Source organism: Ranitomeya imitator, chromosome 1, assembly GCF_032444005.1.
Source record: "Ranitomeya imitator isolate aRanImi1 chromosome 1, aRanImi1.pri, whole genome shotgun sequence".
Taxonomy (NCBI): Eukaryota; Metazoa; Chordata; class Amphibia; order Anura; family Dendrobatidae; genus Ranitomeya; species Ranitomeya imitator.
This window is the reverse complement of record NC_091282.1, coordinates 1,249,395,548-1,249,415,113: the sequence shown is the minus strand read 5'-3', so window position 1 is coordinate 1,249,415,113 and position 19,566 is coordinate 1,249,395,548. Positions and strand designations below refer to the sequence as shown.

The 19,566-nt window shown below is 41.5% G+C and overlaps 1 protein-coding gene across 1 annotated transcript in view; it reads left to right on the top strand.

Annotated features, from left to right (window-relative positions):
- Positions 1-19,566, top strand: part of LOC138657482 (vomeronasal type-2 receptor 26-like) — a 121,619-nt gene that overhangs the window by 95,364 nt on the left and 6,689 nt on the right. Inside the window, exon 4 of the mRNA XM_069745270.1 lies at positions 18,352-18,475. Coding sequence (XP_069601371.1) covers positions 18,352-18,475 — 124 coding nt within the window. The remainder of the gene's footprint in view (positions 1-18,351; positions 18,476-19,566) is intronic.

The following is a 19,566-nucleotide window of genomic DNA, read 5'->3' as shown; positions in this document are numbered from 1 at the left end:
AAAATTTAAAAAATTTCACAATTTGTCAACTTTGGATTTTCATGCCCTTAAATCACATAAATATGTCACACAAAATAATTAATAAGTAACAATTCCCACATGTCTACTTTACATCAGCACACTTTTGAAACCAATTTTTTTTTGTTAGGGCGTTATAAGGGTTAAAAGTTGCCCAGCGATTTCTCATTTTTACAACACCATTTTTTTGTAGAGACCACATCACATTTGAAGTCACTTTGAGGGGTTTATATGATAGAAAATACCCAAATGTGACACCATTCTAAAAACTGCATCACTCAAGGTGCTCAAATTCGCATTTAAGAAGTTTAGTAACACTTCAGGTGCTTCACTGGAATTTTTGGAATGTTTTTTAAAAAAATGGGACCTGAGTAGGGTTGAGGGAAACAGATCGGCACTTTTCAAAAGTCGCCGACTTTTAACAAAGCCGGGTTTCATGAAACCCGACCCGATCCCACTCTGGGATCGGGTCGGTGGTCGGCGATCTGTACTCTAAAGTCGGGTTTCGTTTTATATATATATATATATATATATATGTCATAGAGACACATATATATATATATATTTACTTCAGCGCGATAATATTGAAAAGCCGGTAATTCAATTGCTGGCTTTTCATTTCTCCTGCCTAAACCCGACATGATATGAGACATGGTTTACATACAGTAAACCATGTCATATCCCCCTTTGTTTTGCATATTACACACTACTAGTGTTGAGCGATACCGTCCGATACTTGAAAGTATCGGTATCGGATAGTATCGGCCGATACCCGAAAAGTATCGGATATCGCCGATACCGATATCCGATACCAATACAAGTCAATGGGACACCAAGTATCGGAAGGTATCCTGATGGTTCCCAGGGTCTGAAGGAGAGGAAACTCTCCTTCAGGCCCTGGGATCCATATTAATGTGTAAAATAAAGAATTAAAATAAAAAATATTGATATATTCACCTCTCCGGAGGCCCCTGGACATCACCGCGGGTAACCGGCAGGCTTCTTTGTTTAAAATGAGCGCGTTTAGGACCTGAGAATGACATCGCGGCTTCTGATTGGTCGCGTGCCGCTCATGTGACCGCCAAGCGACCAATCAGAAGCCGCGACGTCATTCCTCAGGTCCTAAATTCCTAGAATGAGGAGTTTAGGGCCTGAGAATGACGTCGCGGCTTCTGATTGGTCGCGTGCCGCTCATGTGACCGCCACGCGACCAATCAGAAGCCGCGACGTCATTCTCAGGTCCTAAACTCCTCATTCTAGGAATTTAGGACCTGAGGAATGACGTCGCGGCTTCTGATTGGTCGCATGGTGGTCACATGAGCGGCACGCGACCAATCAGAAGCCGTGACGTCATGGGAGTCCCTAAACGCGCTCATTTTAAACAAAGAAGGCTGCCGTTTACTAGCAGTGATGTTCGGGGGCCTCCGGAGAGGTGAGTATATCAATATTTTTTATTTTAATTCTTTATTTTACACATTACTATGGATCCGATACCGATACCCGATACCACAAAAGTATCGGATCTCGGTATCGGAATTCCGATACCGCAAGTATCGGCCGATACCCGATACTTGCGGTATCGGAATGCTCAACACTACACACTACTAATGTTAGTAGTGTGTATGTGCAAAATTTCGGCACTCTAGCTGTTAAATTTAAGGGTTAAATCACGGAAAAAATTGGCGTGGGCTCCCGTGCAACTTTCTCCGCCAGAGTAGTAAAGCCAGTGACTGAGGGCAGATATTAATAGCCTGGAGAGGGTCCATGGTTATTGGCCCCCCAATGGCTAAAAACATCTGCCCCCAGCCACCCCAGAAAAGGCACATCTGGAAGATGCACCTATTCTGGCACTTGGCCACTCTCTTCCCACTCCCGTGTAGCGGTGGGATATGGGGTAATGAAGGGTTAATGTCACCTTGCTATTGTAAGGTGACATTAAGCCAGATTAATAATTTACCATTGACTTTGCATTGGGTTTCGTGTTTCGGCCTATCCCCGACCCGACTTTTCAATAAGATCGGCCGATTTCACTCGACCCGACTTTTGAAACCCGACTCGACCTCAAAAAAGGAAATGTTGCTCAACCCTAGACCTGAGTAGTCTCGAAAGCTTGAAATTTGTTACCATCTTTTTAGTTAGCCATTAAAAGGTATCAACCACTGAGGACTCTAAATTCAAATTTTTTTTTTTAAATGAACATTTAACTTTTTTTCACAAAAAAATTATTTACGATCCCAATTTTTTTTACTTTCCAAAGGGTAACAGGAGAAAATGGACCGCAAAAGTTATTGTGCAATTTGTCCTGAGTATGCCGTATTTGGGCTCATGGCAGAGCTCGGAAGGGAAGAAGCGTAATTTGACTGTTCAATGCAATATCTGCTGGAATTGAGATTGGACGCCATGTCTAATTTGGAGAGTCCCTATTGTGCCTAAACAGTGTAAACCCCCAACAAGTGACACCATTTTGGAAAGTAGACCCGTTAAGGAACTAATCTAGATGTGTGGTGAGCACTTGAAACCCACAAGTGTTTCACAGAAGTTATAATATAGACCTATGAAAGTAAAAAATCATATTTTTTCACAAAAATTATATTTTTGCCCCCAATTTTTTTATTTTCCCAAGGGTAACAAGAGAAATTGGACCCCAAAAGTTGTTGTGCAGTTTGTCCTGAGTACGCTAATATCTCATAAAAGTGAACAAAATAGCAAACCAAATATTTAACTATAATAACAGACAATTAAAATTCAATACAATATATTACAAGAATAAAAGTTAAATATGGCCGCTATAGATCATGAATGGCAGACCATTCGGAATACTGGATAAAAAGCAAAGAACCAAATATATGGAATTAAAAAAATTATTATATAAAAGAAAAATTAAAAAGACAAGTATTATATGAGAAAAGATATATCTTTATTAAATATAACTGGTAAAAAAGTGGCACTACAAAGTGTGCCTGTACTTGGAGAAAACCCTCTGACGAAGGATTATATCTGAAACGCGCGTCGGTGTGCGCTGTACTTGGAGGAACGGACCCTTGAAGGTAGTGACCACTCACGTATTGATATATATATATATATATATATATATATATATATATTTTTTTTTTTTTTTTTTTTACTTGGAGCCTGACGGTCTTTACATGTGCTGTGAGCACATAGTATTCAATCTATGCAAACGCAGCCAATTAGTATTTAACCTATGTGAATGCAACCAATCATAGGGGCCTGTGGCACACATACAGTGGGGCAAAAAAGTATTTAGTCAGTCAGCAATAGTGCAAGTTCCACCACTTAAAAAGATGAGAGGCGTCTGTAATTTACATCATAGGTAGACCTCAACTATGGGAGACAAAGTGAGAAAAAAAAATCCAGAAAATCACATAGTCTGTTTTTTTAACATTTTATTTGCATATTATTGTGGAAAATAAGTATTTGGTCAGAAACAAAATTTCATCTCAATACTTTGTAATATATCCTTTGTTGGCAATGACAGAGGTCAAACGTTTTCTGTAAGTCTTCACAAGGTTGCCACACACTGTTGTTGGTATGTTGGCCCATTCCTCCATGCAGATCTCCTCTACAGCAGTGATGTTTTTGGCTTTTCGCTTGGCAACACGGACTTTCAACTCCCTCTAAAGGTTTTCTATAGGGTTGAGATCTGGAGACTGGCTAGGCCACTCCAGGACCTTGAAATGCTTCTTACGAAGCCACTCCTTCGTTGCCCTGGCGGTGTGCTTTGGATCATTGTCATGTTGAAAGACCCAGCCACTTTTCATCTTCAATGCCCTTGCTGATGGAAGGAGGTTTGCACTCAAAATCTCACGATACATGGCCCCATTCATTCTTTCATGTACCCGGATCAGTCGTCCTGGCCCCTTTGCAGAGAAACAGCCCCAAAGCATGATGTTTCCACCACCATGCTTTACAGTAGGTATGGTGTTTGAAGGATGCAACTCAGTATTCTTTTTCCTCCAAACACGACAAGTTGTGTTTCTACCAAACAGTTCCAGTTTGGTTTCATCAGACCATAGGACATTCTCCCAAAACTCCTCTGGATCATCCAGATGCTCTCTAGCAAACTTCAGACGGGCTCGGACATGCACTGGCTTAAGCAGTGGGACACGTCTGGCACTGCAGGATCTGAGTCCATGGTGGCGTAGTGTGTTACTTATGGTAGGCCTTGTTACATTGGTCCCAGCTCTCTGCAGTTCATTCACTAGGTCCCCCCGCGTGGTTCTGGGATTTTTGCTCACCGTTCTTGTGATCATTCTGACCCCACGGGGTGGGATTTTGCGTGGAGCCCCAGATCGAGGGAGATTATCAGTGGTCTTGTATGTCTTCCATTTTCTAATTATTGCTCCCACTGTTGATTTCTTCACTCCAAGCTGGTTGGCTATTGCAGATTCAGTCTTCCCAGCCTGGTGCAGGGCTACAATTTTGTTTCTGGTGTCCTTTGACAGCTCTTTGGTCTTCACCACAGTGGAGTTTGGAGTCAGACTGTTTGAGGGTGTGCCCAGGTGTCTTTTTATACTGATAACAAGTTTAAACAGGTGCCATTACTTCAGGTAATGAGTGGAGGAAAGAGGAGACTCTTAAAAAAGAAGCAGTTACAGGTCTGTGAGAGCCAGAAATCTTGATTGTTTGTTTCTGACCAAATACTTATTTTCCACCATAATATGCAAATAAAATGATAAAAAAACAGACAATGTGATTTTCTGGATTTTTTTTTCTCAGTTTGTCTCCCATAGTTGAGGTCTACCTATGATGTAAATTACAGACGCCTCTCATCTTTTTAAGTGGTGGAACTTGCACTATTGCTGACTGACTAAATACTTTTTTGCCCCACTGTATATACATATATGGATATATTTTTCTGCACTGAGGCAGGTATTTTACACACATATATGTTTTAGTGTATATATTTTTGGTATGTTTGTCACATGATCACGTATATACATTTTATATATATATATATTTATTTTTTTTCGCATATATTTTATATTGAGTTCACACCAATTTTTGCTTACACACTTATATATGTCTTGGAGTGTATAATAATATATTTTCATCACAATTTTGGCTGGTTATTTGTATTTATATACATATATGTGTCTCTATATGCATGTTTGCACGCCGTGTGGTCCAAGTGATTAATTGGTCTGTTATTATACAATTGTTTCCAAATTTCCCCTTCTCTTGTGTCCGTTCGCTATTGTGCTATATTTATTATAATATTATCTTATATATATATATATATATATATACATATATATATATACATATATATATATGATTATTTTATAGCACATATCTATTATTTCTCCAAGTACAGGCACACTTTATAGTGCCACTTTTTTACCAGTTATATTTAATACAGATATATCTTTTCTCATATAATACTTGTCTTTTTAATTTTTCTTTTATATAATAATTTTTTGAATTCCATATATTCGGTTCTTTGCTTTTTATCTAATATCTCATAAGTTGGGGTAAACCAATGTGTGGGCACATGGTAGAGCTCGGAAGGTAAAGAGTGCCGTTTGACTTTTCAATGCAAAATTGGCTGGAATTGAGATCGGACACCATGTCACATTTGGAGAGTTCCTGATGTACCTAAAAAGTGGAAACCCCCCAGAAGTGACACCATTTTGGAAAGTAGACCCCCTAAAGAACTTATTTAGATGTGTGGTGAGCCCTTTAAACCCCCAAGTGCTTCACAGAAGTACATAATGTAGAACCGTAAAAATAAAAAAAATCATATTTTTTTCATAAAAATGATATTTTTGACCCCAATTTTTTATTTTCCCAAGGGAAAAAGGAGAAATTGGAGTCCAAAAGTTATTGTACAATTTTTTCTGAGTATACTGATACCTTATATGTGGTAGTAAAACACTATTTGGGTGCATGGCAGACCTCGGAAAGGAAGAAGCACCGTTTTGGAATGCAGACTTTGATGGAATGGTCTGTGGGCATCACGTTGCGTTTTCAGAGCCCCTTATGTGCCTAAACAGTAGAAACCCCTACAAGTGACCCCATATTGTAAACTAGACCCCTCAAGGAACTTATCTAGATGTGTTATGAGAACTTTGAACCCCCAAGTGTTTCACTAAAGTTTATAAAGTAGAGCCATGAAAAAAAAAATTTCCACAATTTCCAATTTTGTATTTTCACAAGAGTAAAAGGAGAAATGGGACCCCAAACGTTGTTTTGCAACTTCTCCTGAGTACAATGATATCCCATATGTTTGAGAAAACTACTGTTTGGGCACACATCGGGGCTCGGAAGGTGAATAGTGACGTTTTGGAATGCCGACTTTGATGGAATGGTCTGCGGGCATCATGTTGCGTTTGCAGAGCCCCTGATGTACCTAAACAGTTGAAACCCCCACAAGTGATGCCATTTTGGAAACTAGACCCCCCAAGGAACTTATCTAGATGTTTTGTGAGACCTTTGAACCCTCAAGTGTTTCACTAACATTTACATCGCAAAGCCGTGAAAATAACAAATCATTTTCTTTCCCCACAAAAATTATTTTTATTTTCACAAGGGTAACAGGAGAAATTAGACCCAAAATGTTGTTGTCCAATTTATCCTGAGTACACTGATACCCCATATTTGGGGGTAAACCACTGTTTGGGTGCACAGCAGAGCTCGGAAGGGAAGGAGCACCGTTTGACTTTTTCAATGCAGAATTCACTGGAAATGAGATCGGACGCCATGTCGCATTTGGAGAGCCCCTGATGTGCCTAAACAGTGGCAACCCCCCAATTATAACTGAAACCCTAATGCAAACACACCCCTAACCCTAATCCCAACCCTAACCATAACCCTAAGCCCAACACACCCCTAACCCTAATCCCAACACTAACCATAACCCTAACTACACCCCTATCTCGAACACACCCCTAACGCTAATCCCAAACCTATCTTTGTCCCTAACCCTAACTTTAGCCCCAAACCTAACCCAAGCCCAACACACCCCTAACCCTGACACACCCCTAACCTTAATCCCAACTGTAAACATAATCCCAACCCTAACCCTTATCCAAACCCTAACCTTAAATTTATCCCTATCCCTAATCCTAACCCTAACTTTAGCCCCAAACCTATCCCTAACTATATTCCCAACCCTAACCCTAATTTTAGCCCCAACTGTTGTGAATTCTGTGGTCAAGCTCCCTCCTGTGGTCATGAGTGGTACTTCGGCTGGTTCTGTCTATGAGCTTCCTCTGGTGGATGTGAGTGGGGTTGCGGCTTCTGAGTTTCCTTCCTCAGGTGACGATGTTAAGTCGTTAGGTGCTGCTCTATTTAACTCCACCTAGTTCTTTGTTCCTGGCCTCCAGTCAATGTTCCAGTATTGGTCTTGCTCTCTCCTGGATCTTTCTTGTGGCCTGTCTGCCCTGCATAAGCTAAGTTTTGCTTGTGTTACTTTTGTTTGCTATATTTTCTGTCCAGCTTGCTTTATTGGTTTTTCTTGCTTGCTGGAAGCTCTGAGACGCAGAGGGAGCACCTCCGTACCGTTAGTCGGTGCGGAGGGTCTTTTTGTCCCCTCTGCGTGGTTGTTTGTAGGTTTTTGTGCTGACCGCAAAGCTATCTTTCCTATCCTTGGTCTGTTCAGTGAGTCGGGCCTCACTTTGCTAAAATCTATTTCATCTCTGTGTTTGTATTTTCATCTTAACTCACAGTCATTATATGTGGGGGGCTGCCTTTTCCTTTGGGGAATTTCTCTGAGGCAAGGTAGGCTTATTTTTCTATCTTCAGGGCTAGCTAGTTTCTCAGGCTGTGCCCGAGGCGCCTAGGTCTGGTCAGGAGCGCTCCACGGCTACCTCTAGTGTGGTATGATAGGATTAGGGATTGCGGTCAGCAGAGTTCCCACGTCTCAGAGCTCGTCCTATGTTAGTAACTATCAGGTCACTTTGTGTGCTCTTAACCACTAGGTCCATTGTGGTTCTGAATCACCTGTTCATAACAGTACTGGAGGCCCAAAGTACTAATGCTTCTCAATAGAGGGAAAAGAGAAGTTCTGAGACCATTTTTTTTTCTCTGTACTGTGTTTTGTCTTTCTTTTCCCCTAGACATTTGGGTAGTTCAGGACACAGGTGTAGTGATGGACGTTAAAGGTCTGTCTTCTTGTGTGGATCATCTCACTGCAAGAGTACAAAATATTCAAGACTTTGTGGTTCAGAATTCTATGTTAGAACCAAGAATTCCTATTCCTGATTTGTTTTCTGGAGATAGAGCTAAGTTTCTGAGATTTAAGAATAATTGTAAACTGTTTCTGGCTTTGAAACCCCGCTCCTCTGGTGACCCAGTTCAACAAGTTAAGATCATTATTTCTTTATTACGTGGCGACCCTCAAGACTGGGCATTTTCCCTTGCGCCAGGAGATCCTGCATTATGTAATATTGATGCGTTTTTTCTGGCGCTCGGATTGCTGTATGATGAACCTAATTCAGTGGATCAGGCAGAGAAAAATTTGCTGGCTCTGTGTCAGGGTCAGGATGAGGTAGAGATATATTGTCAGAAGTTTAGGAAGTGGTCTGTGCTCACTCAATGGAATGAATGTGCGCTGGCAGCAATTTTCAGAAAAGGTCTCTCTGAAGCCCTTAAGGATGTCATGGTGGGATTTCCTTTGCCTGCTGGTCTGAATGAGTCTATGTCTTTGGCCATTCAGATCGGTCGACGCTTGCGTGAGCGTAAAACTGTGCACCATTTGGCGGTATTATCTGAGCATGGACCTAAACCTATGCAGTGCGATAGGACTTTGACCAGAGCTGAACGGCAAGAACACAAACGTCAGAATGGGCTGTGTTTTTACTGTAGTGATTCCACTCATGCTATCTCCGATTGTCCTAAGCGCACTAAGTGGTTCGCTAGCTCTGCCACCATTGGTACAGTACAGTCGAAATTTCTTTTGTCCGTCACTTTGATCTGCTCTTTGTCATCCTTTTCTGTCATGGCATTTGTGGATTCAGGCGGTGCCCTGAATTTGATGGACTTGGAGTATGCTAGGCGCTGTGGGTTTTTCTTGGAGCCCTTGCAGTATCCTATTCCATTGAGAGGAATTGATGCTACGCCTTTGGCCAAGATTAAGCCTCAGTATTGGGCCCAGCTGACCATGTGCATGGCTCCTGCGCATCAGGAGGATATTCGCTTTTTGGTGTTGCATAATCTGCATGATGTGGTCGTGTTGGGGTTGCCATGGCAACAAGTCCATAACCCAGTATTGGATTGGAAATCAATGTCTGTGTCCAGCTGGGGTTGTCAGGGGGTACATGGTGATGTTCCATTTCTGTCTATTTCATCATCCACCCCTTCTGAGGTCCCAGAGTTCTTGTCGGATTACCGGGATGTATTTGATGAGCCCAAGTCCAGTGCCCTACCTCCGCATAGGGATTGTGATTGTGCTATCGATTTGATTCCTGGTAGTAAGTTTCCTAAAGGTCGACTGTTTAATTTGTCTGTGCCTGAGCACGCCGCTATGCGGAGTTACGTAAAGGAATCCTTGGAGAAGGGTCATATTCGCCCGTCGTCGTCGCCATTGGGAGCAGGGTTCTTTTTTGTGGCCAAGAAGGATGGTTCGCTGAGACCTTGTATTGATTACCGCCTTCTAAATAAAATCACGGTCAAATTTCAGTACCCCTTGCCGCTGCTGTCTGATTTGTTTGCTCGGATTAAGGGGGCTAGTTGGTTCACCAAGATAGATCTTCGTGGTGCGTATAATCTTGTGCGTATTAAACAGGGCGATGAATGGAAAACAGCATTTAATACGCCCGAGGGCCATTTTGAGTACCTGGTTATGCCATTCGGGCTTTCTAATGCTCCATCAGTGTTTCAGTCCTTTATGCATGACATCTTCCGAGAGTACCTGGATAAATTCCTGATTGTGTACTTGGATGATATTTTGGTCTTCTCGGATGATTGGGAGTCTCACGTGAAGCAGGTCAGAATGGTGTTCCAGGTCCTGCGTGCGAATTCTTTGTTTGTGAAGGGGTCAAAGTGTCTCTTTGGTGTTCAGAAGGTTTCATTTTTGGGGTTCATTTTTTCCCCTTCTACTATCGAGATGGACCCTGTTAAAGTCCAGGCCATTTATGATTGGACTCAGCCGACATCTGTGAAGAGCCTGCAGAAGTTCCTGGGCTTTGCTAATTTTTATCGTCGCTCCATCAATAATTTTTCTAGTATTGCTAAACCGTTGACTGATTTAACCAAGAAGGGTGCTGATGTGGTCAATTGGTCTTCTGCTGCTGTGGAAGCTTTTCAAGAGTTGAAGCGTCGTTTTTCTTCTGCCCCTGTGTTGTGCCAACCAGATGTTTCGCTCCCATTCCAGGTCGAGGTTGATGCTTCTGAGATTGGAGCAGGGGCTGTTTTGTCGCAAAGAAGTTCTGATGGCTCGGTGATGAAACCATGCGCCTTCTTTTCCAGGAAGTTTTCGCCTGCTGAGCGTAATTATGATGTTGGCAATCGAGAGTTGCTGGCCATGAAGTGGGCATTCGAGGAGTGGCGTCATTGGCTTGAAGGAGCTAAGCATCGCGTGGTGGTCTTGACTGATCACAAGAACTTGACTTATCTCGAGTCTGCGAAACGGTTGAATCCTAGACAGGCTCGTTGGTTGCTGTTTTTCTCCCGTTTTGACTTTGTGGTTTCGTACCTTCCTGGCTCTAAAAATGTGAAGGCGGATGCCCTATCTAGGAGTTTTGTGCCTGACTCTCCGGGTGTTCCTGAGCCGGCGGGTATTCTCAAAGAAGGGGTAATTTTGTCTGCCATCTCCCCTGATTTGCGGCGGGTGCTGCAAAAATTTCAGGCTAATAGACCTGACCGTTGCCCAGCGGAGAAACTGTTTGTCCCTGATAAATGGACGAGTAGAGTTATCTCTGAGGTTCATTGTTCGGTGTTGGCTGGTCATCCTGGAATCTTTGGTACCAGAGATTTGGTGGCTAGATCCTTTTGGTGACCGTCTCTGTCGCGGGATGTGCGTTCGTTTGTGCAGTCCTGTGGGATTTGTGCTCGGGCTAAGCCCTGCTGTTCTCGTGCCAGTGGGTTGCTTTTGCCCTTGCCAGTCCCGAAGAGGCCCTGGACACATATCTCTATGGATTTTATTTCGGATCTCCCCGTCTCTCAAAAAATGTCGGTCATTTGGGTTGTTTGTGATCGCTTCTCTAAGATGGTCCATTTGGTACCCTTGTCTAAATTGCCTTCCTCCTCTGATTTGGTGCCATTGTTCTTCCAGCATGTGGTTCTTTAAATGGCATTCCGGAGAACATCGTTTCTGACAGAGGTTCCCAGTTTGTTTCGAGGTTTTGGCGAGCCTTTTGTGCTAGGATGGGCATTGATTTGTCTTTTTCCTCGGCTTTCCATCCTCAGACAAATAGCCAGACTGAACGAACCAATCAGACCTTAGAAACATATCTGAGATGTTTTGTTTCTGCCGATCAGGATGATTGGGTGTCCTTTTTGCCTTTGGCTGAGTTCGCCCTTAATAATCGGGCCAGCTCGGCTTCTTTGGTTTCGCCGTTTTTCTGCAATTCTGGTTTCCATCCTCGTTTCTCTTCAGGGCAGGTTGAGTCTTCTGACTGTCCTGGTGTGGATACTGTGGTGGATAGGTTGCAGCAGATTTGGACTCATGTGGTGGACAATTTGACATTGTCTCAGGAGAAGGCTCAACGTTTCGCTAACCGCAGGCGCTGTGTGGGTCCCCGACTTCGTGTTGGGGATTTGGTTTGGTTGTCATCTCGTTATATTCCTATGAAAGTTTCCTCTCCTAAGTTTAAGCCTCGTTTCATTGGTCTGTATAGGATTTCTGAGGTTCTTAATCCTGTGTCTTTTCGTTTGACCCTTCCAGCTTCTTTTTCCATCCATAACGTATTCCATAGGTCATTGTTGCGGAGATACGTGGCGCCTGTGGTTCCATCCGTTGATTCTCCTGCCCCGGTTTTGGTTGAGGGGGAGTTGGAGTATATAGTGGAGAAGATTTTGGATTCTCGTATTTCCAGACGGAAACTTCAGTACCTTGTTAAGTGGAAGGGTTATGGTCAGGAAGATAATTCCTGGGTCTTTGCCTCTGATGTTCATGCTGTCGATCTGGTTCGTGCCTTTCATTTGGCTCATCCTGGTCGGCCTGGGGGCTCTGGTGAGGGTTCGGTGACCCCTCCTCAAGGGGGGGTACTGTTGTGAATTCTGTGGTCAAGCTCCCTCCTGTGGTCATGAGTGGTACTTCGGCTGGTTCTGTCTATGAGCTTCCTCTGGTGGATGTGAGTGGGGCTGTGGCTTCTGAGTTTCCTTCCTCAGGTGACGAGGTTAAGTCGTTAGGTGCTGCTCTATTTAACTCCACCTAGTTCTTTGCTCCTGGCCTCCAGTCAATGTTCCAGTATTGGTCTTGCTCTCTCCTGGATCTTTCTTGTGGCCTGTCTGCCCTGCATAAGCTAAGTTTTGCTTGTGTTACTTTTGTTTGCTATATTTTCTGTCCAGCTTGCTTTATTGGTTTTTCTTGCTTGCTGGAAGCTCTGAGACGCAGAGGGAGCACCTCCGTACCGTTATTCGGTGCGGAGGGTCTTTTTGCCCCCTCTGCGTGGTTGTTTGTAGGTTTTTGTGCTGACCGCAAAGCTATCTTTCCTATCCTCGGTCTGTTCAGTGAGTCGGGCCTCACTTTGCTAAAATCTATTTCATCTCTGTGTTTGTATTTTCATCTTAACTCACAGTCATTATATGTGGGGGGCTGCCTTTTCCTTTGGGGAATTTCTCTGAGGCAAGGTAGGCTTATTTTTCTATCTTCAGGGCTAGCTAGTTTCTCAGGCTGTGCCCGAGGTGCCTAGGTCTGGTCAGGAGCGCTCCACGGCTACCTCTAGTGTGGTATGATAGGATTAGGGATTGCGGTCAGCAGAGTTCCCACATCTCAGAGCTCGTCCTATGTTAGTAACTATCAGGTCACTTTGTGTGCTCTTAACCACTAGGTCCATTGTGGTTCTGAATCACCTGTTCATAACACCCAACCCTAACTATAACCCTAATGAGAAAATGGAAATAAATACATTTTTTTAAATTTTATTATTTTTCCCCAACTAGGGGGGTGATGAAGGGGAGTTTGATTTATTATTTATAGCGGGTTTTTTAGCGGATTTTTATGATTGGCAGCTGTCACACACTAAAAGATGCTTTTTATTGCAAAAAATAGTTTTGCGTCTCCACATTTTGAGAGCTATCATTTTTCCATATTTTAGTCCACAGAGTCATGTGGGGTCTTGTTTTTTGCGGGACAAGTTGGCTTTTTTATTGGTACCATTTTCGGGCATGTGACATTTTTTGATCACTTTTTGTTCAGATTTTTGTGAAGCAGAATGACCAAAAACCAGCTATTCGTGAATTTCTTTTTTTTGGGGGGGCGTTTATACCGTTCCACATTTGATAAAATTGATAAAGCAATTATTTTTGCATCACTTTATTCTGAGGACTATAACTTTTTTATTTCTTCGCTTCTTCGCTGATGATGCTGTATGGCAGCTCGTTTCTTGAGGGACAAGATGACGTTTTCAGCAGTACCATGGTAAAAAGGGGTTTGATTTACTATTTATAGCAGGTTTTTATAGCGGGTTTTTATGTTTGGCAGCTGTCACATGCTAAAAGATGCTTTTTATTGCAAAAAATAGTTTTTGCATCACCACATTTTGAGAGCTATAATTTTTACAGATTTGGGCCCATAGAGGTCTTTTTGTGGGACGAGTTGACGTTTTTATTCATACCATTTTCAGGCACATGACATTTTTTGATTGCTTTTTATTATGATTTTTGGGAGGCCAAATGAACAGAAACCAGCAATTCATGAATATCTTTTGGGTGGGGCATTTATACCGTTCCACATGTGGTAAAATTCATGAAGCAGTTTTATTCTTCGGGTCAGTATGACTACAGCGATACCTCATTTATTTTTTTATGTTTTGGCGCTTTTATACAAACTATTTTATTTAAAAAAATTATTATTATTTTTGCATTGCTTTATTTTGAAGGCTATAACTTTTTCATTTTTTTGCTGATGATGCTGTATGGTGGTTCGTTTTTTGCGGGACAAGATGACATTTCCAGCGATCTGACAGGCAGTGAAGGAGGCTTATCAGGTTCTACTCTCAGCAGGCACTGACAAGCCACCTCACTGAGGAACCCGGAAGGACCCTGCGGCCATCTTGGATCTGGGGGTCTGCAGGCAGGGAGAACCTCAAACAATGCGATCACATCGCGTTGTTCTGAGGGTCTCAGGGAAGTACGCAGGAAGCCCCCTCCCTAGACGATGCTTCTCTATGCCTCCTTGACCGCTCCTGGTATATAGTAGCGGGTGTCAGCTGTGATAATCAGCTGACAACTGGTCGCGAGAGCGGGAGTGTGGCCGATTGCATTGGACGTACTATCCTGTCCATGGGGATTAAGTCCCAGGTCACATGGATGGAATAGTACATCCAGTTCCAAAAAAGGGTTAACGCTGTAAGTACTAGGTCATTAGAGGAATAGACAGCATGGGTTGAGTGGTTGACAGAGATGTGGAAGGAAAAAGTCAAACGGCACTCCTTCTCTTCCAAGCCCTGCCATGCGCCCAAACAGTGGTTTACCCCCACATATCGGGTATCAGCGTATTCAGGAGAAATTGCACAACAAAGTTTGTGGTTCATTTTCTCTTTTTACACTTGTGAAAACAAAAAAAAATTGGTTCTGAAGTAAAATGTTTCCAAAAAAAGTTAAATGTTAATTTTCTCCTTTCACATTGTTTCAGTTCGTGTGAAGCACATAAAGGGTTAATAAACTTCTTGAATGTGGTTTTGAGCACCTTGAGGGGTGCAGTTTTTAGAATGGTGTCAAGTTTGGGTATTTTCTGTGATGTACACCCCTTAACGTGACTTTGAATGTGAGATGGTCCCTAAAAAAATGGTTTTGTAAATTTTGTTGGAAAAATGAGAAATTGCTGGTCAACTTTTAACCCTTATAACTTCCTAACAAAAAAAAATTGTTTCCAAAATTGTGCTGATGTAAAGTAGACATGTGGGAAATGTTATATATTAACTATTTTGTGTGACATATCTAAGGACATAAAAATACAAAATTTGAAAATTGCAAAATTTTAAAATTTTTGCCATAATTCTGTTTTTTTCATAAATAGTCGCAAGTAATATCGAAGAAATGTTACCACTATCATGGAGTACAATATGTCACAAAAAAACAATCTCAGAATCAGCGGGATCCGTTAAAGCGTTCCAGAGTTATAACCTCATAAAGTGACAGTGGTCAGAATTGTAAAAATTGGCTCGGTCATTAAGTACCAAATTGGCTCTGTCACCAAGGGGTTAAGATTTTTAATGAATGAAATTTTATGTTAAATGGTATTTTGTTCACAGATGGTCAGCACACATAGGAAACCATTGTAGAAAGCGTGTTTATAACATGTGCTAGGATTTCCACTGTCTGTATCAGAGTATTCTTTGTATAGAAAGTGCAGCTTCCTCAAAATCACTTTTCATTGTTTTATTATAACATTTCAGAGCTGAGTAAGGACATGAGAGTGAGGAGATTGGACAAATAATGGATGCCAAATCTTCATAAGTTTCTGGTATTGATGGCATGTATATTTCCATAAGTGTGGCAAGTTAGGGTGTCATGAGTGGCGTAACAGTTCTTGGCAGAGATTGAAAGAAGGTGGAGATTAGAGAGAAGGAAACAGGAATTAGTAAAATTGTGCTCTGAGTTGAAATGCAAAAAAGCCAGATTCAGTGTATTCCTCTCTTCATGTGCAGGAGAGTTAATAAGCTGTGAAAGGTCAGGAAAGGAAGATAGAGCTAAAAGATGAGTGGCATGTGAAGAGAAGGGATTATTAATATGGATGTAAAGTCCCCTATGATGAGAGTAAAAATATTGGAAGATATTTAGTGTGGAGGCCAAGGGGCACAGTCATCATCGGAACTGGAGTGATTGGCATAGAGTATGATACACAACTGGCACTCACAGGAAAAAGAGCTGGAAAAGTCTAATGGTGTGGAACTCAAAAGATAGGTACCGTAGATAAGTGAGTGCACTGGGAGGATGAACTAAAAGCACATTTTGTTGAAATATTAGACCAACACCCTCCATCTTGTTTGTTCTCAGGTCTGAATGTGTGTGCTAAAATGAAGGTCAAAATACGAGAAAGCAACAGCGGTAGTGGTGTCCAACTGAGAGCCAGGTGGCTAAGAGAATTGGAAAGAAAAAAGTCATGGATGTGGGGGAGTCTATTACAAGCTGATCGTGAATTTCAGAGGTTACAAAAACAATATTAATGAGATTAACAGGGCTTCTGAGTGCAGCAGAGGAGTTAAATTTACTATTAAAAGGATGGCCCAAATTAGGGAGATATCAATTACGACTAAGAGAAGGAAAATACAGAGAGTGAGCAGATGGTTCAGTGATTTGTGAGAGCATATTTTGTGCTGTACAGTCAGAGTGAATGAATCTGTATTGATTATGAATGTGAAAAGAGCAATGAGCTCTGTACATAGAAGATGGGCGAAGAATGGGACTAATATAGATTGAGTGCAAAAAGTGTGTGTATGGGCTGTAGTTATGAAGGTATGCAGTAAATAGATATAGTAGAGTGATCTTGTAACACAAGCGAACTAGAAACAAGCTTATTTGAATGTTTTTATACTTTACCCATGAAACAGCTCAGTTCATGAATTTTCTTGTCTCTATCCTCTATCACCTGTGAGTGGTCATATAGAGAAATGGAAGGAATCAAATTAACTCATCCAAGAAGTGGATACCATGTAATGTTGCAGAGCAGGATTGTAGGGTTCTGAATGTATAGTGCCTAAAAGTTGACTAATCTCTGCCAAACCAATAACTGCAGAGCTCCAAACTTTGTGTTTGGGTTTCTAGCGTTCCTATAATTATAGTACATTTCATTAAACTATTCTGGCCAATCATGAACCCAACATTTAAAGGGAACCTGTCACCCCCAAAATCGAAGATGAGCTGCGGTCACCGGCATCAGAGGCTTATCTACAGTCCGGGGCCTCCCATCTTCTTACAATGACGTCCTCTTCTTATATTCACGCTGCGGCTCCAGCGCAGGCGTACTCTTTCTGCCCTGTTGAGGGCAGATCAAAGTACTGCAGTGCACAGGAACTGAGAAAGGTCAGAGAGGCCCGGCGCCTGCGCACTGCAGTAGGGCAGACAAAGTACGCCTGCGCCAGAGCCGGAGCATGAAGACAAGAAGAGGACATCATCCTGTAAAGATGGGAGGCCCCGGACCAGACCGCGATGCCCATCGGACCCCGACCGCAGCGGGACCGCCCCTGGATGAGTATAATCTAACCTCTTTTTCTCATCTTTCAGGATACATCGGGGGCTTATCTACAGCATTACAGAATGCTGTAGATAAGTCCCTGATGCCGGTGGGCTTAGCTCATCTTCGATTTTGGGGGTGACAGGTTCCCTTTAAGGTTATCCAAGGAGACCAATCCACTGTACGTTATTCATCACAACACACAGACAGAAAAAATGCAAACAGTTATTTAACAATCTTGAACTAATGTAATGTCAAAATGCAGAATACCCTTTAGTGTTAGCTTTCTGTTACGCTTTCTTATGTTAAAGGGCCGGTTTTGACCCGTGTCTTAAATCACCCCTAGGATACACTAAAAATAGTTATTTATGATCCAATTTGTTTCTTACCTCTTAGTTATCTTGTTAGGGTTTCTCATCCATGGAAGGATTGATTTTAATATTTTTGTTGTGGCCCCCTGGGCCTTTCATTTGAGAGCATACCCTTCATTTTCAATATAAAAATATTGTCAAATGAACCTCAAGAGAATAATATAAACTATACTCTGCAAAGTACCAACTCAAAACTGATTTGGTCATACATGCCTGGACATGTCCCTAACTCAAGTTGTTGGAGGTCGAGCTGACTGTGGGCTGTTGGTTTATATTGTGTTTATGAGTTCAGTTTTGGGACTTATTATTGTTTTTTTACTCTTATATTAGACCTGGGTCTAAATTGACCCCAACAACACAAGTGTTATAATTTTAATAAGCGCATTTTACAATTTAGTAAAATAGTTTTATTTTATTGTATTTTGTTTAACAATAAGTTCCTGAAAAAGTCAAAAAGTCTTTATGCAATAAACAAATGTATGTAGAATTTATATGCATTTAAAACCTAAAACGGGTCGGTCACGAGTCACGACCCTAACACTAGAGGAAGGTTATTTCATTTTATATATACATTTGCAATTCTAAACGTCCAGACAACTTTTAAATTTTCTTATGTCATGGAGCCGTTTTTTTAATTTAGATTTTTTTCTCGTCATACAGGTGCCTTACAGCCGGTGCTCACAAGAGTGTTTTCCAGGATCAAGAAAAGCTGTCATTAAAGGACATCACATTTGTTGCTATGACTGTATCTTGTGCTCTATTGGAGAGATTTCCAATGATTCTGGTAACAGAAGCTACTTAGTATCTCTGGAAACAAAATGTCGTAAAAGTTTAAAAAGTGAAAATTTGACTGAAGATTTTCCCATATCAAAATACTTTGTGACTAACTCTGAATTAAAATTTCAAATATCTTTATGGTATTAACGACACATAGACATGATAATAAATTCATGAATGTAAAGATACAAAACAAATATTTCTCAATATCATTAATTCCAACCCAATTTCATAACTAACGATAACATTTACATTTGAATTTAGCAAATTCACTTTAATTTAACCGTGAAATTCAGATCACATAGAAATTTTTTGATACAAATTAACAAACCTAGCGTAATAAGTAATAAACTCTTAACTTAACATTTAAACTCTTTAAATGTCTAACTTCTCTTTTGACTTAACCCTGCTGTTCTGTTCGGGTCATAGTGACTCGAACAGACTTTTTGCGGCCCTGTAGATTTTTTCCTGTAAGTCTATAAAACTTGAGACTCCTTGACTTTTCCTCATTTGGGGGGACCGACCTATGAGTATTCTTTTTTTTCGTTTACTTTTTGCTACACGCAAAAAGTTACACTTGTTGTGTTCGGGTCATAGTGACCCGACATCGTTTTTTACAGCTGTGAGGCCATATTTTCAGTGAAATAAAGGAGTTATAACCTCAGTTGGGTCTATTTATTGCATCTACTATTGTATATCAATTGATTTATTTCCTAAATTATTTCAATGGGGTCGTACACGCGCTCTACCGGGGGTATGCATTGAGATCTGCACACCATAAAAATGGCTTTATATTGATTATTTTTGGTGCGCAGTCTATTCTAAAATGTAGAGTGCATCCGGAGAGATCACTAGTAGTGTTGAGCGATACCGTCCGATACTTGAAAGTATCGGTATCGGATAGTATCGGCCGATACCCGAAAAATATCGGATATCGCCGATACCGATATCCGATACCAATACAAGTCAATGGGACATCAAGTATCGGAAGGTATCCTCATGGATCCCAGGGTCTGAAGGAGAGGAAACTCTCCTTCAGGCCCTGGGATCCATATTAAAGTGTAAAATAAAGAATTAAAATAAAAAATATTGTTATAT